Below are 27,510 nucleotides of genomic sequence, written 5' to 3' on the forward strand. Positions count from 1 at the left end.
GCTGCAAAGCGTAATAGTGTGACCCATTGCACCACTAAATATTAGCAGGTGAAACTGACCTGGGAAGACAACAGGTGCTATAAATTTTGATAAAACACACATAATTTAACAAATATAGTTAATGTGGTTTGTAAAGCGCATAGCAGGGCACCATCCATGTCATTTTCAAGCAGTTATATGGAAGAAAAATCAAAGTTATGACAGTTTACATTCTGAAAGACAACAGGAGGGTTAAGATGTTCACTCTCTACAACGTGACATGGATAATATATCGTAGGCCTTCTGGGACTTGTGAGCTACTCAAGTCAAAATGTATTTATGTAGTTCATACACATAGCAATACTTTAAAGTACTTTAAATACAGTGAGAATATAAAAGGCCATTTAGAACATTATAACACAAATTTTAAAACACATTCTAGTTTCCAAGAGCAGGTGTAATGTGTTCAGGTATATTATGCCCGGTCAATGTATATATAAATGGATTTTAGAAGAAAATTGGGATCCTCAAGCAGAGTAAGCCCTACAAGCTCTACAATGATAAATATGCAAATATACAAATATTTATATTTTATTTTTTTTATCATCTATTAATCACATGTAATAATATGGTTTTCTTCTTTTCTTTTTAAATTGCAGTCCTTTGCAAATTGCAAATCCCTAATTGTGTAAATGTGTTCATGAGATACAGAATATGTATTCGCATATTTAAATAAGTTTGTCCCTCTGTGTTTACCGTAGCCAACCCAGTTCCGGAAGTGAAGGAAGTAGGTTCATGACAGGAGAAAAGCCTGTTTCAGGTATGTCGGATGTAAGAACAGTGCAAAAAAGTGTACACAGACAAACACTAACTATACTTCAATTTAGTTAAAATAATATTTGAACATTTCCTTCGATTATTTTCACGTCTTTAGTTAATTTTGCACACCTTGTCGTCGACGAGAATTTTATTTTGAAAGCTCAACCCGGAAGTGTCATGTTGACGGTTGGCTAGCCTGATTGGCAGAACGTCAAGTACGTATTTGACAACAGGAGTTGTGTGGTTGTAAACAACAGCGACCCTGGTCCCCCCCCCCCTGGATAACTTCTTCCGACGATGGCCTCCGGCGGCGGAATTCAGATACCGAGCCGTCTCCCGTTGCTGCTGACCCACGAAGGCGTGCTCCTCCCGGGCTCGACCGTCCGGTTCAGCGTTGACTCTCCGCGGAACATGCAGCTGGTCAGCCAGCGGTTGCTGAAGGGGACCTCGCTGAAAAGCACCATCATAGGAGTGATTCCCAACACCAGGGACCCGGAGCACGACACCGACGAGCTGCCAGCGTTGCACAAGTAATAAACATTTTGCTGTATTGCTGGAGAGAGAGAGGGAGAAATGATGGTGTTGTGGTTTCCTGCATTATTTTGGAGGTGTGACATAACAGCTGACAAGAAACTTTCAGCACTTGCCAGTTTATTAGGCACACTAGTATAAACCAAAGCAATCTAATATAACAAACTAATATTCTAATATAACAGCCCTGCACTCACTCACTTAATGGCTGTTATAATGCTGTTTATGTGTAACAGGTAATTTAACTGGATGATCATTTTGCAGGATGTGTTTTGTGCCATTAAACCTAATTAATCATAACGTTATTTCTGTTTTTTAGAATACAGTTGAATACAATTCAACAGTACTGCAAACCGCAGCTTCCAAAATAAAAAACCCATCTGAATTGACAGCTCTCCTCCTCCGCCGAATACCATAACCTTTAGAAAACTGAGATTTAGTGCAGGAGTGAACTGGTTCTTCATTGGTTTTGATGCTGTATAAACAAAAATGGACTGAATTAAATGTGAGGGGACACCATTTTATTGCTAGACAAGATAGAAGGTCAAATTTATTTCTGGCTCACAAAAGTATATAGTTGTCCCTTTCTTGCTCGTCCAATTAATAAGTATAAATCTCATTTTTGTTCTTCTGTAAGCCCAGATTAAAATGTGGGAAGCAGTGACCATCACAAAAGCAACATGTAGGTTAAGCATGTGAACTAATATTATCACATTTCCCTGGCATAGCAGAGTATATTGTGTTAATTCAACTTTCTTATATGTCCTGCCATAATGGAGTCTTTTATTTAATTATTTTTTTTATGCGCATTTCAAACTATTCTTCAGCTGCTGCAGGGTGATTTGTTCTAGAAAGATTTTAACAGCGGCCGTCCAATGGTTTACATCGGGCAAACACAGGGAGCTGGACTTTGAGCTTTCTTCAGCAGTAAACCGGGCTGCATTGTGAAAGAGCGGTTCAGGGAGCGTGAGACATCATTTTCAGTCCAGACCTTGCTAGGGAGCGTAAAGATTGGACTCTGGAGCCACGGAAGAAGGTCATGTGGTCTGATGAGTCCAGATTTACCCTGTTCCAGAGTGATGGGGGCATCAGGGTAAGAAGAGAGGCAGATGAAGTGATGCACCCATCATGCCTAGTGTCTACTGTACAAGCCTGTGGGGGCAGTGCTATGATCTGGGGTTGCTGCAGTTGCTCAGGTCTAGGTTCAGCAACATTATGTGTCCAAAGAATGAGGTCAGCTGACTTTAACCCCATTGAGAATCGTTGGGATGTGCTGGAGAAGGAAGGCTTTGTGCAGTCCAACAGCTCCAGAGAGGAATGCAACTTTCATGGCCGTGATCATCTCTCCAGCTGACTTGTCCCTGGACTCACTCTGCCTTTTTCCTCCCTCTGATTAGAATCGGTACAGCGGGGATAGCTGTGCAGGTGGTGGGCAGTAACTGGCCCAAGCCCCACTACACCCTCCTCATCACCGGCCTGTGCCGCTTCAAGGTGTCAAGTGTGCTGAAAGAGAAACCCTTCGTCCTCGCAGAGGTAAAACTGCTTTGATATTTGACCATAGACCTTATTATGTGTAGGACTACAGATTGACTTAGTGCCAGACTTCGAAGCAGTGTTTAGCTGCACTTGCTGGTTGAATGTTTCCAGTTTGTTGCACCTTTACTGTGTGCAGTCAGGTGTGCACTCTTGCACCTGTAACCACACCTAACATTGGTATTACCCTCGAGGAGACTCTAATGATAGATATTGCAACCTCTTGGAGTAAATATCGCTATTAATATTCTCTGTAATCCTGTTTCATATCAATAAACAGTCTGTTATCGTATTTAAAACCTTGATATTTTGCTAACATCCTATTTTTGGATGCTTCTCAATGTTATGTTTACTTTAAGAGGTCATATTTTTCTGATTACAGGTAAAAATGTGCATATTTCTCTTAATCTACATTGCTGTATCGCTTCTTTTTACCTAAACTACCTAAACCCCCCCCTAAAAACCCCAAACCCAGCTCTGATTATATTTGGTCAACAGTCCAGTGCAGTATATATACTTGCGCACTGTTCTGTAATCACACCATAATTGAGCGGCTTATGTTGGATCTGTTAAATATTGATACTGAAGTTACTGCAATGCAGAAGAGACAGAAGATGTCAGAGTAGACCATGCGTGAGGCGCCCGCTGAGAGACGTGGACGAGGAAATGCTCTTTGCGTCAGTCACAGCTGTTGTGGTCTGTTTCGCATCGATCTGAGCGTGGATATTGGGACCTTTGACTTGCACAAAAAACTGTTTGGCGCACCAAGGGAAATAGGAAAAACAAAATACCTCTTTAAGTGGTACTTGCCTAAAGCCATCATGTGCAAAGTATTATTGTGGCCCAACAAATGTCTGGAAATGTTTTCTTTCTCATTAAATACTTGCAAGAGCTGCTTTAGGGCCTTGCTACTGCTTCCAACTGTCAATCATCAGAATGAAGTAAAAGAAGTAACAGGACAGTGTGTCCGATCAATCCAAATATGGACCCTCTCATAAAAGCATTCAGGGCATTTTAAGTGAAATAGTGTCAAAGTTGCATCATAAGTAGCATAGGTTTGAGTGATTGTGTCGTTTCAGAGATGACAAATGTGTAATAGACTGAGCTGTGTGACTTGTTGCACAAAAATTGCAGGTGGAGCAGTTGGATAAACTGGAGCAGTACACGACCCCAGCAGCAGACGGTGTGAGGGCAGAGGATGGAGAGCTGGGGGAGCTGTCCCAGACGTTCTACCAGACTGCCTTACAGGTGTGTGTGTGTGTGTCTGTGCATTAACGTAAGACTAGAAGGAGATGAGAGAGGTAGTTAAAATGGTATTGATTGTGTCCCTTGAGTATCTGATTGAGGGTTTGGCCTAGCAGAGAAGAAAGAAATCTGAATTTCCTTCCTTTGGCATGTAAACTTATAAATGAACGCAGCAGACATTAAATAATAACTATAAAAACTTAATTTAAGTTTTTTTAAGCTTTTCTGTTCTTGATTTTCGTACTTTTCTGTGACTCTTCCTGCACGTTGTTTTTAGTTTTTATATGATTTTAGGTTGTTGTGCACTCATAGCATGTCATTATGGCGTCTCCACTGACTTTCAAAGATGTTCTGGTCAGAGGTTCCACGTGCCACTTGCAGCCACACAAGCCACCCTCTTTGCTTCACACTCGGCCAGACCTTATTTTCATCACACGCTGCTCCCCTTTAACCCCCCTTCGTTCACTTCTGGTGAATGTTACCAAACAGCTCAAGATTGATGTTCTCTCTCCAGAACTCGCTCCCCAAAGGATCGAGTTTATCCAGATGTTGCTTGGAAAATCCTCAGACATTGACCTTTGTGATAAGGTTTCAAGTGGCGTTTCCTCCTGCTCTCTCTTCTGTGTAGACTCTGCTTATGCCTCTAAGTCCACTGCAGTGAGATAAACCTTTCATCACGTCTTTTTTTTCCTCATTATTGTAAATCTCATTTTATTATAATTTTTTATTATAATTTAAAGCAATATAAGCATTTAGGACTAGTCAGTGAAGCCTGACAGTGATATTCCACACCTGTACAAAGCACACGTCCATAGGCTAGCCTACCTGAATATACTGAATGACCAGGTTATTCCATCAATGGATTTTTTTCTTCCCTGATGTTCACGGGCATATTCCAAGATGACAATGCCAGGATTCATGGGGCTCAGATTGTGAAAGAGTGGTTCAGGGAGCATGAGACATCATTTTCACGCATGGATTGGCCACCACAGAGTCCAGACCTTAACCCCATTGAGAATCTTTGGGATGTGCTGGAGAAGGCTTTGTGCAGTGGTCAGACTCTCCCATCATCAATACAAGATCTTGGTGAAAAATGAATGCAACAGTGGATGGAAATAAATCTGGTGACATTGGAGAAGCTTATCAAGACAATGCCACAGCGAATGAGTGCTGTAATCAAAGCTAAAGGTGGTCAAACGAAATATTAGTAACTTGCCAGTTCATTAGGTAGTTCATTGCGCAGGTAGTTGTGTAGTGCTGAAGACAGGTTATTAAACAGGGAAGAGGGTGAAACTGAAAGAATAAGAATGAATACATGAGGAAACAAAGCTAAATTCTAGTTATTAAGTCTAAAGACCTTTATGGTCCTCCAATGTTTCTGCCCAAAGTCATATAGTTTCCTCGTTTGCTGCTTGGATGTCTACAAAGTGAACACCCATTGCTGCCAAATCATTTCTGAGGAGTTTTCCAGTTAGTTGAATCATCTTCTTCGCAGCTGTCAGACCTGCCAAAAGCAAACTCTGTTTTTTTTGTTTTTTTTAATAAACGAAGCTGAGAGATATCCGTAAATCTGGAGATTTTTTGGATGTCTGATATAGTAGACACAGTTTTTTTTTTTTTCCCAAAAATGCTTTTCAAAGATTAGGGTTGCCAGGGTTTTGTCACACCATGTGGAAATAGGCACCAGCTGTGTACAACTCGGATGAGTCATTTAGGAAATTTTGCTTTGCCTTTCTGCCAAGGTGAGGTTTATCCAAAAGTTCTCTTTGTCAGATCTTGGCTTGACTTCCACTTAACTACTCTCTAACTTTCTAAATGACCACGCGCCTTGACAAACCAGCCTTTATTTTTATTTCCGTAGTCAGTTGAATAGAGGAGTCTGTGGTTGTTGAGCCACAGGTAGAATGACTCAAAAATTTGCTTCTTGATCTGCCTGATGAGTCATAATAAGTTATTCATGAAGGTAATGTAAAAGGCCTCCCAAATATTTGGACACATTTGATTTTTGGATGTCTGTTTGCCGCAGTGGTTGTATTTATGATGCTGCTTTCTGCTTTAAATCCACAAAATATGTAATTTTCCTTCAATAATAATTCCTGAGAATATGAATATGTTCCTCAGTGGGAGCCAGTTTTCCTAATGCAATTTAATAAAGAGGGGGAAAAAAATTCAAAAATATCAAAAGCTTAAAAAGCTCCAGTTTGTAAATCGGGACCTTGTGATTGTTACGACCCAGCTCAGTTAGGGGTGAGGGAATCAACATTAAAACCGGATGGAATTGGCTTTTTGTTTAAGGTTTACTGTGCAGAGGTGGCAAAAGTATTCACTTTCTGTACTTAAGTAAAAGTACGGATACTTGTGTCAAATAATACTCTGGTAAAAGTACTGATTCAACTCCCTTACTCAAGTAAAAGTAAGAAAGTACAGGCTCTGAAATGTACTTAAGTAAAAGTAAACATGATTTTGCCATTAATGAAACAATTCATCCATTGATAATTTTGCAAAATGAAAAAGGTTCTTCTAGCAGAACCAGAATCTAGACTGAACTGACCAGAGGTCCTGCATGTGCATCTGGATAATTTTTAATAATAAATTAAGTGTTATTGGGTTGTTGTTGTTTTTAAACCGCGAGCAAGCTAGCGTTAGCTATAAATGATGTGTTCCCATAGCATTGCTAACGTTGTAAACTGGCTTCCAAAAAATGCTCCAAAAGCTAATGATAGCAACTGAAACCACGCCATACCTGAATTTGTTTTTTTTTTTTTTCAAAAAGCTAATGATAGCAACAGAAACCACGCCATACCTGAATTTGTTGTTTTTTTTTCAAAAAGCTAATGATAGCAACAGAAACCACGGCATATCTGAATTTGATTTTTTTTTCCAAAAAGCTAGCAACAGAAACCACGCCATACCTGAATTTGTTGTTTTTTTTTCAAAAAGCTAATGATAGCAACAGAAACCACGGCATATCTGAATTTGATTTTTTTTTCCAAAAAGCTAGCAACTGAAACCACGCCATACCTTAATTTGTTTTTTCTCAAAAAGCTAGTGATAGCAACTGAAACCACGCCATACCTGAATTAGTTTTTTCTCAAAAAGCTAGTGATAGCAACTGAAACCACGCCATACCTGAATTTGTTTTTTCTCAAAAAGCTAGTGATAGCAACTGAAACCACGCCATACCTGAATTTGCGTGAGTGGCAGCGGGGACTTTCAGTGTGATTAATGATGCTTGAACGATTAACAAGCCTCCAGTCACTAGGTGGCAGCAGAGCTTAAACTAATCAACAGGCTGCCTGTTCAACCCAGTAGAAGAAGTACACAGGCACACCGGTGTATAGAGCTGACAGAGGATATTGGAGGGAATTTTCCTTTAGAACTGTAGGCATGTGCATAGATCGCGTTTTTACTAAATATGACGCAACACCCCAATCTTAAATGTGACTATTCAAGCAAAACTAGCCAGGGTGAACCAAAAGGTGTATAAGAGAAAAGTCCAGCGCTTTGGCACCAAAACAATAATTAACAAAACTTTCACTAACAAAATATTTCAGACGTGAATCAAACTAACGATAAGCACAGATTCAAATACAACGTTGGCCACACCAGTGTCGGACTAACATCTAGGAGATCTTCCAGTTGCTGCAGAGTGACGTCAGCATGAACCCCCAACTGGTCGGTCCTTCGAGGGGCGTGGTGAAGAGTCTCCACAGGGGCCTTAACAGTGATCCTCTGATGTTCCTGTAATGACCGCAATGGACGCCATTAGCTGAGATACTGATGTCGGCATTGCTGCTTACAACCTGCTGTGCGTGAAATAACTCCTCGCAGCAAATTGAGAGTGATTATAAAAACGTGTAGGATTGTTTGTCTTGTCTCTGATGTTTTGACATGTTTATTTGATTAATGAGAGGGAGGGGAAACCCAGTGGGGAGGCAGCGATCAGGCTGACCCTGTTAACAGCTCTCTGACTCTGACTAATCCTGTCAGTGTCGCATTAGCCTGGATCAACTTTCTGGCTTGTTGGCTATTGGAACTAATTAGCAACACTATGTTTACGGGAAATGTTTTACGGGCAACGTTATTCTGCAAATCGCATCCAGTGGCGTCAGACAAGACTTGATTGATAGACTGAGTAACATATAGTCTAGTGTTTTGCCACCACTGTTGTCTTCCACATTTCACTCTTGACCACCTGTGGCTGTGGACTCGAACCCGACAGTGCTCACAGATGCTGCAGCTTACATGTGTTTTATAGATGTGCCCTCTGTATGACGTTTCTTCTCTTTTCATTTTACACACACGCTAAAAAACCTCTTTGGGGAATGTTGAAACTCGAACAAATTTCTTTTTGATGAATTACCATGTAAGTCATTTCACCGGGGAGCACAGCATAACTATACTTTTACTGCAAGCTTTTGGCACTTGATATATCCCCACCCCAGGTAGTAATTTTTTTTTGTCAAGGTGTGCGTGTATATGCATTGCTTTGATTTGTAGTAGATAAGTTGGTTTGCACACACTTAAAGCTTTCCAGTGCTTTAACATTTCCATTATTAGAATTTAATTTAAGGAAAGAGCTAAAGAGAGGTTCAAAGAAATGATTGCAAGCAGCAAATTACAACTGTCATGTATTTACGCAAAATTTGAAGCTACACTTAGTTTAGCTCGGTGTAAACACTGCCACCACATCAAAGTTTTGTTTTTCTAGAGATTAGGCATAAACAACAGGCATACGATGTTAATTAGTGAACTTAAGATGTTCTGCCAGGGAGATTTGGTTACCTTCAAACAGAAAACAGAGCCATGGCAGCTGTTTCCACACTTTTTTTAATTGAGACTAAACCAAGCATGCAAGAGGAAGCTTATGGCAAAATCCACAAGTCTGTATTTCTTTGGTTTCGAGTTCCTTTCTTTTTCAGATTGAATAATCAGTCTAAAATTTGGTAAGAGTTAGTTGAGAAAATCCACAGCACCACTGCATGTCTGCCCATTCAGTGTACGGTAGCTGGAGTCTGCAGACTGTTGGCTCACTGTAGCCTGAAGGGTATGTGTTTTATGCCTTTGCTGTCTATTAATTTAAGACAGATGCAGGTTTTGCAGTGATTGCTAATGAGCATACAGTGAGTCTTCAGAAGGAGATGGCACAAGTCATTTTACACCAGCAGACAGTAGTGGGTGTTAGTGGTGAAGGAGCATTTAGATCCAGAAATTTGTTCTGTTTGTTGTTGTAATTAGAAGCCTAAATACATACCAAGACACAATAAACCATGAGAGTTATATGCACTTTTGTATAGTTATACAGTGTTTAAACCCTTATTTACTATTGTATTACTATTATATTTAGCTGTGTTTGTAGTTATTACCAGATTAGTGCATCCCCATTTATTTTACAACATACTATACATATACAGTAAGCACAAAGGTCAGGATTGTCCCAGTACCCCGAACATGTATACTCTGGAGCAGGTTTTGGACGTCTATGTATTTGGTTTAATTCATGTTTGAACTAATTGCAACCAGTCTCCCTGTCACTGCTGCTGAAAAGCCCCACATGATGCTGCCACCGCCATGCTATCCAATATGGATGGTGGAAGCAAGCAGTGCATGGTGTTCACGACATAATGCTTTGAATCAGATCAGTTTATGTTTGACCAGAAAGTCCTTTAAAGTTTTTATTTTAGCAAGCTCAAGTGAGCGGAAATGTATGCAATGAACTTTTTGGGTTATTGTGTGCACAATAAAGTGTGCAAAAAAAGAAGGGGTCTGAATAGTGTCCAAATGCATTGAGCATGTACTGAACATATGTATACTGTATATGCTGTACATGCTATGTGTCATGGACTGCTAAAACGTGTCAGTAAATTTCTCCCAACATTGTGTGTGTGTTTGTGTGTGTAGTTGTTAGGAATGTTAGACATGTCGGTTCCGGTTGTGGCCAAGTTCAGGCGTCTGTTGGACAGTCTTCCCAGGGAAACTCTACCCGACGTGGTCACGTCTATGATCCGCACCTCAAACAAGGAGAAGCTGCAGGTGAAGTGACTACTGTATATTCAAACTACTGTGTGTATGCACTATTTCACTGCAAACACAAAATGAATGTCTGGAAATATGTGCCCTCACATGAACTCTGCAGGTCCTGGACGCAGTGAGTTTGGAGGAGCGTTTCAAGATGGCCCTGTCCATGCTGACAAGACAGATAGAGGGACTAAAACTACTGCAGAAAACCAGAAAAATGAGTCCTGACAATGAGAAGAGGGTAAGAAACATTTGCACACACACACAAACACACACAGTTCACTCAGCACTCACGAGACGCCTTCTCATTTGTATAGGTGTTATCAGTGCGTAAAGGTGGAGTGTTCCCAGGCCGGCAGTTCAATCTGGATGAGGAGGATGAAGATGAAGATGGAGACGACACAGCGGCCTTGGAGAGGAAGGTCCACGGGGCCAACATGCCCGAAGCTGCTCTTAGAGTTTGCCTGAAGGAGCTCAAGAGGTGAACTTTCCTCCAGATTACACCTGCATCTTACATTTAGTCAAAATAAAAGAGTGTATTTAGATCATGCATTTTTGATATGATTTTATTATTGTCACTCTGATGTTTTTTTTCTTTTGAATCCACCGCTTTTGGTCTTGTTGATCTGTATTCAGGTTGAAGAAGATGCCTCAGTCCATGCCTGAGTATGCCCTGACCAGAAACTACTTGGACCTGATGGTAGAGCTGCCATGGAGCAAAAGCACCAAAGGTAAATAAGGCTACACACTGCCTTTGTTGGAGTTCAGCTTAGTCTGGCTCCCTCCCATGTTTTGCCAGTCTTTTCCGTTCCAAACACTGACTGTATTGCATAATCTGTATCACAAAGCTGGGTCTGGGGTTTTCCAGTTAGACTACAAGCTTGTTCACAATTCTTATGGAATTTAGATTGGAGCCTAGATACGGGAAATCCCGTAAGAACCATTAGTGAAAGGCTTGATTTGGGCAAATTTGAGAAAATGTATTTTATTGACAGTAAAAGGTGATATTGAATCAAATGAAATATAAACTCTAACACCATAATAACTAGGATATATATTAGGAAGTGCACGAGCAACTTTACTCTCAACTCTTTTCTCTCTGTATTCGTGATGACTACAAATTTCCAGTTGTCAGATATTGACCCGTTGATGCATTTTGACCCGAACAGTAATAGCTATGCAGTGTGTGATTACCACGGTGATCTACCCTGAAAGCGAAAGGCTAAAAGTGAGACAATTTGTTTTGCCCAATCCTGGAAAACCTGACATAAATCCAGAGGGGATCAGCCTGGTGATTGTGAAATAACCTGTTTTTTGAAAGAAAGAAAGAAAGAAAGAAAGAAAGAAAGAGAGCAAATACTCCAGAAATCCAGTGACTGGGATGCAACAAGAAATATACCAACATGCTTTGTTTAAATGTTTCACTAAAGAAACATCCTTGTGCAGTAAATGCGGGATTATGGTAATACGACACAGATGCTTCCCTAGAGACCAGAGAGTGATGTTGTCTTTCTGTAACACTCGATCATAACTTTATTGGTCCATGCCCTGAAGCTTTTCAAGGCGAGACGGTAAGAGGGGGGGCCCTCCATGACCAGTTTTTTTGAGCAGTCGGCCCATTTCAGCTCAGAAAGGGGACTGCAAAACAGGGACTTCATTATATTACAGTACCAACATTTAACTGGTTGAGTGTTTTTTTTTTTTTTTTTGTTCTGTTTGTGTTTTCATTACGTTTGAGTGGCTAAAAGGCAAATGTTATGGACGAATGTTTTCAGACAGTATGGAAAGGCAGACAGTCCCAGTCAGATTAGATTCTTATCGCGGCAAAACAAGTAAGATTCGAGGTAAAATGAGTAGATACAAGATGGGAAGTTCAACAAGAATCTAATTTAAAAGAACAAGAACATGCGGACTACATTTTAATCGGGTTTTAGCTTGTTACGAGCTAAGTGTGCAGATGAATTGTGTTGTTGGCTTTGGATGTATTCGAGAGAGGTAAAATACAACAGGCCTACAGGAAGTTTGTGAAGTTTGGCGGTGCACACTCTTCCACAACAACTACGCACAACCAGCTGCTAATTGGGTGAGATAGCTAAAAACCAAGCGTTTGTAGTGTCTGGGCGATATTTCAGTTTCAGGTTAAATCAAAATAATCTGGATATTGCATGAACATCAACAACGGGAAGTGGTTGTTGTTGCAGTAGTAAAAGAAGGGAAGGATGGATTGGATTGCTCCAACTATGGACCAAACAGTGTGTTAAATCAATATTTTAAACTTTTCACCCTGACTTCCAGCTGGCAGAGATACCCCTTATATCATCCAACTGAAACCAGACCGGTTTTATGCAGACGCATTCCTAGTGGGGTGCCTGACTTATGTGTTATCAGTCATATAAACTAGAACAGTGTGGAAGCTGTCACACTGTTCACATGCAGAAAGCATGAAAAAAAAAAAAGCCCTGTCGGTGGGTGGCATTTGATCATACTTGGAGCGCCCAACTACCTCCCCCTTGCATTTGTTTGCAACCATAACAGAATGGAAATCGTTATTGGTTTAGAAATGGAATACATCCACAGTCAATCTATCGCAGACAAATTGAAAATAACCTGACTCAATGAGGTACTAATGAGTCCAAATATAGTTCACAAATTTATAAGAAATGATGAACCATTTGGTCTGATCTGACCTGATGGAATATATTCTCCTTTCTGTGATAAGCATAGAGTGTGGATACCACGAAAACAAATACGTTACCAAGGCTTTTACACTTATCAAACAATACCAGGTGAGCTCAGTTATTTTGCAGGCGTACAAGACTCTTCTGCAATCCAAGGAATATAGAGGTCTTTCTCACCTAAACACTGAAAATAATTACAAGGCAACAAAACTAACCAACATACGTAACCCATCCTATATCTCGTGCAGCAGCATGGAAAGAGGTAGAAGGCCAGATATCAAGTGATACTTCTCTGCATGCTGTAATACGCTACAAGTCTGAACAAGCCAAATTAATACGTGAACCTGTGTCAAAGTCTGATTTAATGAGGGCATCAAGAATGCTGCTACATTGCATCAAGACAGACACATCCATTGAAGGAACACCCAGATACTTCCATAAAACCACTGGCCTTTTTGAGCGTCTCCTTGACGAATTATAAAGCAGACACCTGTCAAAGAACACCTTTGAAGTTATGTAATTGATTACAAGAGCTATAAGTGAGAGCTTGGGAAAAAGAAGGCCAGTTACAGGCATTAAATTTGAATGTGTCTGAAGAATTACAGTGCACATAAAAAAACATGAAAGATGGCTTCTGCTTTGTACTGAAGTGAATTTATGGTGGAAGAACATAATACAACCTGCACAGAGGGATTTGTTAAGGAAAGACGTTGTTTTGGGTGGCAAAGTGGTGCGGTGGTTAGCCCTGAGGCCTCACAGCAAGAAGGTTCTGGGTTCAAATCCATCGGCCTTTCTGTGTGGAGTTTGCGTGGGTTCTCTCCGGGTACTCCATCTTCCTCCCACCGTCCAAAGACATGCTGGTTAGGTTCATTGGTGATTCTAAATTGGCCGTAGGTGTGAGTGTGAATGGTTGTCTGTCTCTCTGTGTTAGCCCTGTGATAGACTGGTGACCTGTCCAGGGTGTACCCCGCCTCTCGCCCAATGACAAATGATAGGCTCCAGCTATTATTTTATTTGGCTATTAATGGCACATGCCTGATTTGAGAGGTGAAACTTGTTATTATTGGTCTGTTTTATTGCAGAGAAGACCCACTGCTAATTTTATTTTAACAAAGGATAATACTTACTGCTCGTGTTCGACCGCTGGCTGCCCCTATCGCGTGTAACCTCATGTCAGTGAGCTGATGGAAGGGTTCATGTAGCCACAGGGGGTCACAGGTCACTGCCAAAGTATTTGCCGCAAATAAATCTGAGGTACTTTTTCAATCAGACAGTTTGGGAGGGTTGTGGGCCTCTGATGTACGGGTAAACTACTCTGGGAGATATTTGTGAGGTTTTGTGTTGTGTTGTTTCTTTAAAAGCTGTAGCTACTTATTTCTAAACCCACAAACAAATGTTTTTCTCTTCCATTGAACCATTCATTCATTCCCACCCAACGCAACAGACTGCCTGGACATCCGAGCCGCACGTACTCTATTGGACAACGATCACTACGCCATGGACAAGCTGAAGAGACGTGTGCTAGAGTACCTAGCCGTCAGACAGCTGAAGACTTCACTCAAGGTGCTTCTTAAAGATCTCAACTGAAGCATAGAGACAAAATGTCATGTATTGCATTGAGCAATTTCTTTAGTTCGTCATATGTTTATCTGTAAACTTTATCCTGCTGCTCTGTCCTCAGGGTCCCATTCTTTGCTTTGTGGGCCCCCCAGGAGTTGGTAAAACCAGTGTAGGACGCTCCATCGCCAGGACTCTGGGCAGAGAGTTCCACCGCATCGCCTTGGGAGGCGTCTGTGACCAGTCTGACATCCGAGGACACAGGCATGCAAAAGATTAGAGTTTATAACAGCAGATGTTGTATAACAGCTTTATTTATGGTACAGAGGTGAGGGTCCCCCTTATGTCTTCCATAGTGGAGGAAGCAGCCACAACATTAAAACCACTGACAGGAGAAGTAAATAACATTGACCATCATGTGGCAATACGATGTTCTGCTGGTAAATTTTTGGACCTTGCATTCATTCATGTGTAAGTCAAGCACGCTTACATGTAAACAGATATGAAACACCTCAAAAAGTCAGGTCTTTGCTCCTGAAGTAATTCCATATTGTAATTTCAGGACACAGAAGTGGAAAAACAAACGGTACAACAGTGTGCCACAGCAGCATGAGTATAGTGATGGCGTGACTTGCATTTGCTCTGTGGACGAGTATTTGAGCGCAAAACTCTCCATCTGTGACCTCTCAGTCCTCAAGTGTTTAGATTACGCCTCAATCACACCAACAAAAAAAAGAAATACACAAAAAGCTGAAGCTTACATCTTTTTATCTTAATTGAGGAGGACATTCGTTCATTCTGCCCATTTGTCGCAGTTTTACAAGCTGCCACAATACGCTGCTAAATTGCTCGGAAAGCCCTGCCAATATCTGTCCAGCATGCCCGAACGTCCACCTTTGTTTCATTTAGCAGCACATTTGTTCTTGCTCCACGTAGACTTCAGGGTGTGGATTAGGTTTCCTTCTGCCTAAGACCTTTATGTGACTTTTGTCAAGGACAGTTATGTTGAAACCCTAACATACATTATGTAAAACAGATGGAGGTCGTCAATCTTCTTTTCCTTTCCTTTTTCCTGTGTTAATTTGTACTCTGACAAACACAAATACCGACATAATGGAACAGAGCATTAGAAATAGAAGAGTACTGTGACAGGAAAATGCGGAGACGAAAGAAAACAAGCAGACAGGACCATTTATTTATTTATTTTTTAATCACAGGTGCTTGAGTCTGTGGCGTCATACTTGACTGGCTTGTAACATATTAGGACCTGGGGGTTTGCAGAAAGGGTGAACGGGTCAACTGGGTTCATGTGAGATTGCAGGGAGGAACACTAAACAGTGCTGGGACCCCTTATCACACCCAGATGAAAAACATGTGTCCGGGCATACCAACAGCAGGGGTGGAAGAGATAAAGATGAAAGTGCTCAAAAGGTCCATTATAGGATTTGTTCAGCTTAAAAACAGAAATCTCTCAAATTCTTAAACAGCATTTTGTTGTGTAGTAGTTTTCATTGTGTAGAATAAGTATGACCAAGTAATAATAACATGCAGCAGGACCTGAGGAAACTTATATTAGCTAACACTTTATTTTTCTGTTCAGTGGTGTACAAAATTCTGTAATCCTTAGATTTGTTTGGAATTGAGTGGAACATTTTACAGAGAAAGTCATTCTTTAAAAAACAAAAAACAAAAAAAAAAAAAACTCCTTGTCATGTTTCCAGGCGTACATACGTAGGAAGCATGCCCGGCCGCATTATCAACGGTTTGAAGACAGTCGGCGTCAATAATCCCGTCTTCCTCCTGGACGAAGTGGACAAACTGGGGAAGAGCCTGCAAGGAGACCCTGCAGCTGCCCTGCTAGAGGTCTTTTACTTTCTCTCGGATTACTTCTGGAGTAGTATAAAACGTCCTGACTGATTATTAATTCTCCAAGCAAAACCTGACCCATGTTTTGCTTGGCTGTCTTTAACCTTTGTCTTTGTCTTTAACCTTTACCGGTCAGTATTTGTTCGGCCTCCTCACTGAGCCTTCTTCTAACTGTTTTTGTACGTTTGTATTCTTCCACCTGTTAAACCATTTGTGACAAACTTGATTAGCTTTTTAGCCAAATAGCCTGCTAAGCTCAATAACACAAGCACAAAAACTCATGAAATAACAAACATTTTAACACTAAAAATGACAAATTTGACCATTTTTCTCAAAAGTGAAACGCTAATATTGCAGAATGAATGATTATATCGTGTCATGGCTGTGAGGTTAAAGAATTTGGTTATAATGGGAGTCAATGGGACATGTTTGTCTCAAGAGGGTAACTAATAATGCAATCAAGTTAATACTTTAGATAATCTTGGTCATATCCAAGACTGATATGAAATCCTCCGGCCTCCCAACATTAGTTTTATGGAAAATAACTAATTTACGATGACTTTAAGTAATCAAACTGGCATTTGAAGGGTTAAAATCCTCAAAATGATTGAATTTTTCTGTCGTTTTGTAAAATGCTGAAGTGGTTTAAGGGATTTATGCAGAAAAAAGCAGGAACAAAATATTAATCAGTTAAATTTGTAAGTGGACATTTTTGTCCTTACTCAAGAGGGCGGTAATTAAACTGATGCCTGAGGGTTATGAGGGTTAAACACACTCCCTATAAAACCATCTCCATATGTACCCTTAGGTCCTGGACCCAGAGCAGAACCACAGCTTCACAGACCATTACCTCAACGTGGCCTTTGACCTCTCTCAAGTGCTCTTTATTGCCACCGCAAACACAACAGCGACCATTCCCCCGGCCCTGCTGGACAGGATGGAGGTGCTGCAGGTACCAGGTGGGTAGAAATGCAGATAGTCTCTGATGGAACGCTTGCTTTGGTGCTCCTGGACTGACGGTCATTTGTATTTTATTTTTTTATCTATCCATTGTTTCAGGCTACACTCAGGAGGAGAAGGTGGAGATAGCTCACCGACACCTGATCCCAAACCAGCTGGACCAGCACGGATTAACACCTCAACAGTTGCATATACCCCAGGACACCACGCAGGATATAATTAGCAGGTACTCAGACACACTAAAAAAAAAAACCCACAAAATATATAAGCTCAACTGAATAATGGAAGGGCTCAGTCTGTGCTTAGACCGGAAGTAGATGTTTGCTCTATAAGAACGGTCCATCACTCTGTCATCTGTCCGCTCTCTAACTCGAATGCTATACTAAAACGTTCTATCCTGTACAATAAAATAAATTAAGAAGTTCAATTTCGCCATTTTCTCATCTGCTTAAGAAACTCCTAAGCCTCTTAAAAGTCCTCCTCCCTGCTCTTAACAGATCTCACCTTAGGAGCTCTCTTAAGAGCTAAGATTCTTTAGGAATACTTTTTATTTTTACCAGGATCTACTCTTAACTCTCACGTCATGATCCTAAGCACCTCTGGAGCAACTCTATGCGCTAAGAATCTTTATGAATACAGCCCCAGGTCTTTAGGGTGCATCATTAAGCCATCAAGTGGTTGAATGGGTGTTTGTTTTGACTGGTGACCAGCTCTTAGTGCAGAGTGACCTGCTGATGAGAGAAAACATCCTTCATCCAAATGGCTACCTCGTCTCTGGCTCTCGAGATAACTTTTAAATGAATCCTGTGATTGTTTCTAGTGTGATTTGAGTGGTAACTGATAATCTGAGTGAAAACAGTTGAATCAATTGACGACATTGAATTCTGGTTGTTTTTCTACCTCCGTGTTTCTGTCCCTCCTTGAAACGTGTCACGTCACCTGGTGTTTACCCCACTTAAACATGCTTAGAAACAATGGATTTATTCCAACCAGGTAAAAAAACAGGCCAGGTATTTCCGTGGTTATCAGGAGCTAATATTTTCCGATTGAACAGATTATCAAAAGCTTACACCACCCCTCTTAAACTGGTTGATCATTCCCTCTGATCAGTCCGATCTGTCTGAAGTTGTTACACGAGGTATTTTTCTCGTGCTATACACATGCCGACAGAAGAGGTTTCGCTGGTAGCACAGCATCCGGCATCCACGTCTGTTAATTCATCTGTTTGAGCATGCTTGTTCCGTTGTTTGGTCTTTCAGGTACACCCGAGAAGCGGGGGTGCGCTCCCTCGAGAGGAAGATCGGCGCGATCTGCCGGGCCGTGGCTGTGAAGGTCGCTGAAGGTCACAGAAACACCAAGACGGAGACTTTGACACCTGAGAGCTCAACGCTGCAGGGAGGTGAGAGCAGGGCCTGTCCATTTGTTGTCTATCCGGTGGGATCAAGGAGGAGTTGAGGGTTAATGTTCAGTCAACACAGGCTTGCCAGCTTGCTCATAAAACACTAACCACAAAGCTCATGCGATCTAATAAAAAGCAAGGCACGTCAAGGTAGGAGACTTTTAGGACAAGTACCTAAAGCTTTTATTAGATAATTGCCGCCAATAAGAAGGAATGTGTGTCAGCCCTGTGATAGACACGCGACCTGTCCAGCATGTACCTCCCCCAAGGGCAGCTGGGGAAAGCATCCAGCCACCTGCCACCCTCTACTGGAGAAGTGATAAAGAATAGAATAAAATAGAATAGAATGTCTTTATTTGTCGTTGTGGTACAACGAAATTAAGGCGGCCAGAGGTCCCCTTTTAGGTGCAGTAAAAAAAAAAAAAAAATATATAAATAAGGTAAGGAATGAAAGAATATGTACAAAACTATAAGACTATAGACATAACTGTTATTACAACATGAAGTTATTGCACTTGTTGATATAACTTATTGCACGTTACACATATGAAGTTACTATAAGTTGCACATATAAGGTTATTGCACACATGTATTGCACACTATTATGGGAATTTTTCACTTTATTTCTTTATTGTTTGAGTTGTTCAGTGCAATTATGGCTCTCGCATAGAAGCCGTTCCTCAGTCTATTAGTACTGGCCTTCAGAGTTCTGTACCGTCTACCAGATGGTAGTAGTTCAAAGACTGAGTGTCCAGGGTGGGTTGTGTCCTTTATTATCGCCTGGGCCTTCCTCAGGCAGCGGGAGTGGTATAGATCCTGTAGAGAGGGGATGGGGCAGCCGATGATCCTCTGGGCTGTGGTGACGACCCTCTGTCGCGCCTTCCTGTCTGCTGCAGTGCAGCTGGAGAACCACACACAGATACAGTAAGTCGGGATGCTCTCTATGGAGCACCGGTAAAAGGACACTAGCAGTCTCTGGGAGAGGTGGTTGTTCTTTAGCGTCCTCAGAAAATGGAGTCTCTGCTGTGCCTTTTTTTACTATGGCTCCGGCGTTGGCGCTCCAGGTCAGGTCGTCCTCGATGTCCACGCCCAGGACCTGGAAGCTGGGGACCCTCTCCACACACTCCCCTCCAATGAACAGTGGCTGAGTGGCCACTTTCCTCCTCCTGAAATCTAGGACAGCCAATTTACACGTGGATTTGCAAATGAATAAATAATACGAAATGAATGCAGTCCGACTATAATACACGGGTTAGCTTTTTGATTAATCATGTTATTGTGTTAAGACATTTAAATCATATAAACAGTAAAGGAGCAAATACAGAACCTTGCGGGATCCCATCATGAAAACTTTTAGTCACAAGGCGTATAAAATCAAATGTCTTTTCCAGACTGAACACATTTGTCCAATTCAGACTTCAAAATTTCCACTAAAGAGACGTTTTCTCAGGAAATTCGTTCCCCATGAACCCAGATTTAACCACAGGAATCTGATTAAAGTCATTCGATTTGAATAATCGAATAGCAACAATATTTTACGTCAGCTGTATCCTTGAAAGCACAAGACGGTGCTTGTAGTAGCTGGATAATGTGCAGCCAGTTGGTCGTTATTAGACGTGAACCCCTGCCAAGTGCTCCGTCAGCATGTTTGACGGTTCGCCTGCTTGTTTGGTTTGAATAGCAATGAGTTGTATTTTAGTTTGTCTGCAGGATAAAGTTGCACTTACTGAAATAATTTAGTGAGTGTGGTTTAATGAAACAGAAGTAAATAAGCGTTTGTTTTGTGCTGCTCTGTGGAAAGTCCTTTGCATTGCCAGGTAGCAGATGTAATAGACCCTCAGTGTAAATGTGTGTGTGCAAATGATTGTCCATTTGATGCATATGTGTGTCTTTGCATAATATCAGTGTGTGTGTGTGTGTGTGTCTTAACAGCTGTGTTCTCAACTGCAGATGTTTTGTTCTGTTGTTCTTTCCGCCTCTTTCTCTCTCAGGACTTAAGCCCTTTAACCCGGTTCACTCATTGTCCGTCAGTTTGTAGCGGACACTTGACCACTAGTGGACATTCCAGACTTTGGTTGCCTAGGTGACCCTCTTTTATTCAGCGATCAGCCACAACATTAAAACCACTGATAAGAGAAGTAAATAACATTGACCATCTTGCGACAGTTCATTGTTCTGCTGGAAAACTTCTGGACCTGGCATTCATTGGTGTGGATGTTACTTAGACATGTAGCACCCACCTAGACCAGACCAGGCACCCCCACCCCATAGCAATGACACTCCTTGATGGCAGCAGCCATCCCCAGCAGGATGCAGCCTGACACAGACACACACACAAAAACGCTTTAGGAACAACTCAAAAAACATGAAGAACAGCACAAGGTGTTGACCTGGCCTCCAAATTCACTAGATCCCAAACTGATCAAGTATCTGTGGGATGATCCACAGAGGCCCCTCCCCTCAAAGGCCCCCCCATTCACAACATTGTGTTGCCAGACACCACAGGACACCCTCAGAAGGCCCATGTCCATTCTCTGATGAGTCCAAACTGTTTTGGAGGCAACAAGGGAGACCTACACAATATTAGGAAGGTAGTCATAATGTTATGCCTCCAATTTGGCAGTAGGAACCAAAGTTATGGACGGTGCTTCCTTGTGGTTTGGGGAACTCTGTCCATCATATTTCAATGATCTGTATCAGATGCTTCCATTGGTTGTTGCCTCAAGGTTATGATTAGTTCAACTCTGTACCCGCCTGTCTGACGTTGCCCAATCCTCCCTAAAACTTATTGCCACATCTCTGCTGGTCTCTTCCTGTGTTTACATATTTCAGAAAACATGGGTGTAAATGAGAAACATTCTCCTTTTATTCTTGTTTTTAGCAGTCTGACTCCTCCTCTCAGTCTTTGCTTTTGACTGATGTTGTCACTGTGTGTTTTCAGACAAGGCCACGCCCCCAGAGATGCCCATAGTGATCGACCACATCGCCCTCAAAGACATCCTGGGACCACCACTGTTTGAACTGGAGGTAGGCGGGGAGGGAAGCTTTGGCTGATGCAGACGGGGAATAGGCATTTACAATCCAAACCATGGCAAGGCTCCAAGTCAGCGGTCGATTACAGAAAACATACAGAGTCGACCTTTTGCTTTTTAAATTAGACTGGATTTCGTTGACATGAAAGAATGACTTCACAGCAGCTGCTGTTCATGAAGTCAGGACAGCTGAAAACATAGTAAGGAATGCAGCAGCCGTTTGAGGTGTTGTCACATTGCATAATTTGAAAAACAATTATTTTTTTTCTGTATTGCGTCATCCCTCACTCTTTTCTTTCATCTCCTCTCCCAGAACTTGTTCCCTCATGCATGTGATTCCTTCCTACTTGCTCTCTCCTTGCAATGCTCCAGGTCATGTTGACCTTAGTTTTCACATTCATTCCTCCTCAGAGTCTCTCAGTGATTATTTCACCAAATGCAGCTTTGCAGGAGTTTTTATTTGCTTCTTCGCTGTTGGAAGGTCTCCGAGCGGCTCACGTTGCCCGGCGTGGCGGTGGGCCTGGCCTGGACGCCCCTCGGCGGGGAGATCATGTTTGTGGAGGCCAGCCGGATGGAGGGAGAGGGACAGCTCACTCTGACGGGTCAGCTGGGAGACGTCATGAAAGAATCGGCACATTTGGCAATCAGCTGGCTCCGAGCGAACGCTAAAACCTACCAGCTCACCAACAGTGAGTTCACGTACAGAATGCATGAAATACAGACAAGCTGGAGCGCATGGAAACTATGAAAGGCTGTTTAAAATTCACCAGGCGGCCACAACATTATGACCACTGACAGGAGAAGTAAATAACACTGAGCATCTTGTGACAATTCAATGTTCTGCTGGGAAACCTGGCCTCCAAATTCACTAGATCCCAAACTGATCAAGTATCTGTGAGATGATTCACAGAAGCCCCTCCCTTTAAAGGCCCCAGTAACAACATTAGGAAGTTGTTATTGGGGGCCACAATATTAGGAAGGTGGTCATAATGTTACGTCTGATCAGTGTATATGTGTGTGTGTGTTTGAACAGTGGTGGGGGCTCCAGATCCTTTAGAGGGGACAGACATCCACCTCCACTTCCCCGCCGGAGCTGTCACCAAGGATGGCCCCTCTGCTGGCGTTACCATAGTAACCTGCCTTGCTTCGCTGTTTAGCGGCCGATTGGTCCGATCAGACGTCGCCATGACTGGAGAGATCACATTAAGAGGCCTGGTGCTGCCGGTGAGTTATCACGGTCAAGGAACGCACACAAATTCTAAAAAGACGACAGTTTAAACTGATCGGTCTGCGCCCCGCAGGTGGGAGGGATCAAGGACAAGGTCCTGGCGGCCCACAGGGCCGGAGTGAAGCGCGTCATCCTCCCGAGGCGCAACGAGAAGGACATGGAGGAGCTTCCAGCCAACGTCCGAGCCGACCTCGACTTCGTCACAGCCGAAAACCTGGACCAGGTGCTTAACGCCTCCTTCGATGGGGGGTTTCCGGGGACGACCAGCACGAGCACGCACCCTCAGCTCACCAGTAAACTGTAACACATCAATGAAAATACACACACCGTGAATACATGAACGTGTCTGAATGGTTCTCGAGCCGGTGGGAGTGTGCCTTCTCTCAGACTGAGGTTTCATTCACTTCGAGCTCGATGAGTTTTTCGTTTTGTGCAGTGGCAGGAAATATTCAGCACACAGAGCTGTGATCCTGACAAGATATCACTCTTTGACACTGTTCAAAGGTCGGTTTGGATTTGAAATTTTCAATTGCAGAGAGTTATTTTCTTTTGAAAAACTAATCTGAGGTAAAAGAAGTTGTAATTCAGAACCCTGTTCATATACACCGATCAGCCACAACATTAAAACCACTGACAGGAGAAGTAAGCCTCAGCGGCCCTCACTAACGACATTGTGTTGCCAGACACCACAGGACACCCTCAGAAGGCCCATGTCCATTCTCTGATGAGTCACAACTGTTTTGGAGGCACAGGGGAGACCTACACAATATTAGGAAGGTGGTCATAATGTTATGCCTGATCGGTGTACATATATAAGAACTTATAGCAGCTTCTTTGCTCGTGTTGACCAAATCCAGCTCACATCCCTGCTCAATATTGGCTGCTGTCTTTTAGCAGTACTGTCATATCTTTGTGAAGTGGATGTGAGCTCATTAATTCTGCAACACGCTGGTGATTTATGTTGGAAGGTGATGGAGATTATGATGCAGATTATGATGCAGATTAAACTAAAGCTAAATTGGACTTTGTATGTGAAGATGGATGCAGTTAAGATGAAAAGTCCTGCAATTAACATATTTTACTTATTTGTGTAACTTTCAGAATTTTGTAATTCATAACCTGCAAATTTTATGATAATTTACAAAAGTCTAAAGTTAGTTTGATAACATATTTCTTTCTCACAAGAAAAATAAGAAAGCTGATTTGGAGTGAAGTGAAAAGAACAAAATATTTCTCTTTCAATTAAACTAGATATTTATTTTCTGACTTCACGTCCTCCGAGGTACGGCTAGTGTTGAATTGTAATTCCTTCTAACACAACTAAAACTGTGATGACATAGCTAATACGTCAGGATGCACATGTGTTAGAGTTGAATTAAAGTGTTTGAAATCCTACAAATGTGTCTTTTCACTCCATCACGTCCTTTATTTGTTTTAACGGCCCACAGGGACAAGTCACGTGCAGCTGAAAAGCAGGATTGAGTACTCTGTGTCATGGTGATATTTTTATTTTCTTTCCATGTATAACAACATAATCTGAAACACCAGTGTGCAGTTCTTTCCATATTTGGACAGCCGTGATAAAAGCAAAGGACCCATCCAGATCCTGGCTCCTATTACTTGCAATAACTGGTGCAGCCGTTTGGGGGCAGTATCGGGCTGCAGCAATGGCGGCAAATAAGGTAGGAAATATAAAAACGGTCAGATAAACATTTTTACTTTTAATGCAAGGTAAATTTTTGAGGACAATTAAATGCGCTTATAAACAAACTTATAAACTCGACTTAAAATTTTGAAAAAAAAAAAAGGGTTTTTCTTATTCCAAGTTCAGAACTCCCAATAAAATTATCAGGTTTTTAAGTTTTCTTCGCTGTTACAGTAATCGGCTGGTCGATAATAATATATATAATGATGCATAGTAAACATAAATTGGTAACTGTGAATTCGGCTGACTTTATTTACCAAAATGTAAGCAAATAAAATATACAGAGACTGACTGTCTCACTTTGTAGATTACAGATTACATCGAGCTTCCGAATTCCATCATTTTACTTCCTGTTTCCTGTTGAAGCTCACATCTGTTCATAAAAGTGGATACATTTAACATTTAATGCAACAATAACCGGTAAAGCCAGCCTCCACGTTCTTTTGCGCTTTGTCCTTATTCGAAGCCTTACGGTAAACGCCTGGGGGGTATTCCAGAAAGGAGGTTTAACAAACACTGAGATAAAACTTAACCTCTGGGTTGTCTGAACCTGAGGCGACTAAACCCGAGCTGTCGGTTCCACAACACCGGTTAGCAATCAGTTCAATCAACCCCGGATTGTTTAACCTAGAGTTGTGCGCGATCACGGCGAAGTTATAAAGGCATCATCTATTGAGAGTCGAAACCATGAGTAAAAATGGCAAAGCGCAGAGCAGCCTATTTTTCTGAAGCGGAGCAGCAAGTTCTGCTCGAGGCGTACGAGGAGGAAAGAGCGATAATCACGAAAAAAGCAATACTTGCGCGTCTGCCAAGGAACGAGATCTTGCTTGGCAGAGAATTGCCGACCGCGTAAATGCGTAAGTTTAGTATAGCACATTAATGTATGTAAGAAGCACAATAATTCAGCAGATATTAGGCTACATATTAACTGCTTTGTATGAGACTTTCTTATACTATAGAATACCTTGTCATATATAGTATTATTTTTAATTAGATGTAACCCGACCGCCCTCAAGAGAAGCCGCAGGTCAAAACAAAATATAAAAACATTGTCCAAGTTGGTAAGATATATCTGGGTGCATCATCTTAGACATCACTTATCCAGTATTATATTCTTGAATTGCCATATTGCAACAAGTTACGTTAATTTCAAAGCCAATAGGAAGAAAGCAGAGGAGAGGAAGACCGGTTCTGGGCCAGCGGTGTCCCCCCTCACCCCTGTGGAGGAGTTGGCGATCAGTATCAATCGAGGGCGTCCGATGATGGAGGGGATTCCTGGGGGCACGTCATCGGAGCCCTCAACCTCCCAGGAGGAGCAAAATGAACAAGTGCAATGTATTTACCCTAATAGGCCTACGCCTAAATCACTTATGTCTAATTTGTGTAGCCTTGCATGTTCGAAAATGACCAATTTATAGCCAATATTACCGTTCATATAAATAATAGGAGGATGAATAGACATTATCAGCAGTCACGGAGGAATCAAATTAAAGATCGAGGTAAAGAAATGCTGTGCAGAGACTAGAGCATAGTTTCTTCATGCTTTCTGTCAGTGCATGAGAACACTGGATCAAAACATTTGCTCTATAATGAAGTGTTTTCTCTTTTCAGGCCATGAAACACGCAATGGGCAAATAAATGTGTGAAACAGTCTTACGTGCATTTATTTCTTTTTTTTTGGTTGAAGTGATTGTGACAGATTTCATCACGCATTCTTTGACCATCTCTGATGTCAAGTTGCTGAATGTGTTCCTATCTGCTCCTCAATAGCAGGAACTAATTAATTGCGCAACGTTGCAATGTTGTGCAATAGGCTATCGCACGCGCAACAATTACGATGAGCGAATCCACGATGCGTAACGTTCGAAATGTGGGGATGGAGAATGTTGTTTAAATATATTAAAGATTCCGCAGAAAAACAGTAGTGCTCTGGCAAAAACTCATCAGGAAAAGAAAGGATATCAAGTCGTGGTCTTATACCCTCTCACGGTGAATAGCCCGAATGATTTGTGCTTCAATGTCAATTGGATCTTCCTCAAAAGGAAACGTCATTGTGTGACAAGTGTGGAAACAGCGGCCTGGCTGAACGTGCACTTAAATACCCGAACATAACCTGAACAAAACCTACCCCTACCAGGTTAAGTTCAGCGCCTATGTTACTATAGTTACTTACATAGCCTGATCATATTTGAGCGTTCTGGAACCGAAATCCCAGGTTTACCGCTAACTCTGGGTTTACATACCCAGTTAAGTTCAGAGCCTATGTTACCATAGTTACTTACATAGCCTGATCATATTTGAGCGTTCTGGAACCGAAATCCCAGGTTTACCGCTAACTCTGGGTTTACATACCCAGAGTTAGCGGTAAACCTGCTTTCTGGAATACCCCCCTGCAAAAACAGCCCTTCATAATAAAAGCGTCATTCATGCACGCTGTCAATCAGTAAATGGTGAACAAATTTTAATCTAATGAAAAAATATAAATAAATAACAAATACTGACTATTTATTATTTGCAATAATGTTATACTGAATTACAATAAAAAAATGTAACTATATAAATATGGGTCTGTGTCAAATTAATCAATAATATTTAAGTAAAATATAACATTAAATTTAAAGGAAGTGGAATTTGTTTGTTTTCACCCTGATAGTACACAACCTTCAGGATGTCACCCAGGAAATATCAAGTCATTCTGATAAGGAATTTCAAAATAAAAGCCCCTTAAATTGTCTAATACACTACCTGGCCAAAAAAAAAAAAGTCTCCACCTGGATTTAATTAAGCAAATGGGTACGAGCCTCCTATTGGATGATTACTGCATGAGTGATTATCTTTCAGCTGGCAACAAGTTAGTTAACCCCAAGCAATGAGTAGCTTCTCATTTCTTAGACAACTATGTCGAAGTACAAGGTGCAAAGTATTTCTGCCCCTCAGAATTTACTACATTTCATCAATAA

At 41.6% G+C, this 27,510-nt stretch overlaps 1 protein-coding gene across 1 annotated transcript; it reads left to right on the forward strand.

Annotated features, from left to right (window-relative positions):
• The first annotated feature begins 1,017 nt into the window (after positions 1 to 1,017).
• Positions 1,018 to 24,327, forward strand: lonp2 (lon peptidase 2, peroxisomal). The gene is made up of 17 exons (XM_084555409.1): positions 1,018 to 1,328; positions 2,727 to 2,862; positions 3,997 to 4,110; positions 10,009 to 10,140; positions 10,244 to 10,366; positions 10,443 to 10,606; positions 10,762 to 10,856; positions 14,248 to 14,366; positions 14,485 to 14,624; positions 16,082 to 16,223; positions 17,035 to 17,185; positions 17,286 to 17,412; positions 18,446 to 18,585; positions 21,527 to 21,612; positions 22,099 to 22,306; positions 22,651 to 22,841; positions 22,919 to 24,327. The coding sequence occupies exons 1-17, from the start codon at positions 1,096 to 1,098 to the stop codon at positions 23,147 to 23,149; spliced, it is 2,532 nt and encodes an 843-aa protein (XP_084411535.1). The 5' UTR covers positions 1,018 to 1,095; the 3' UTR covers positions 23,150 to 24,327.
• Positions 24,328 to 27,510: the final 3,183 nt, after the last annotated feature.

The sequence above is a fragment of the Chelon labrosus genome (assembly GCF_963514085.1).
Source record: "Chelon labrosus genome assembly, chromosome: 11".
Classification (NCBI taxonomy): domain Eukaryota; kingdom Metazoa; phylum Chordata; class Actinopteri; order Mugiliformes; family Mugilidae; genus Chelon; species Chelon labrosus.

What these genes read in the sequence shown, in the direction of transcription:
- lonp2 (XM_084555409.1), top strand. Translation starts at nt 1,096, where the DNA reads ATGGCCTCCGGCGGCGGAATTCAGATACCGAGCCGTCTCCCGTTGCTG. An exon ending in GAGCTGCCAGCGTTGCACAA is followed by an intron (nt 1,329 to 2,726) that starts GTAATAAACATT and finishes CCCTCTGATTAG; the next exon opens with AATCGGTACAGCGGGGATAG. An exon ending in CTGCAGCTGCCCTGCTAGAG is followed by an intron (nt 16,224 to 17,034) that starts GTCTTTTACTTT and finishes ATGTACCCTTAG; the next exon opens with GTCCTGGACCCAGAGCAGAA.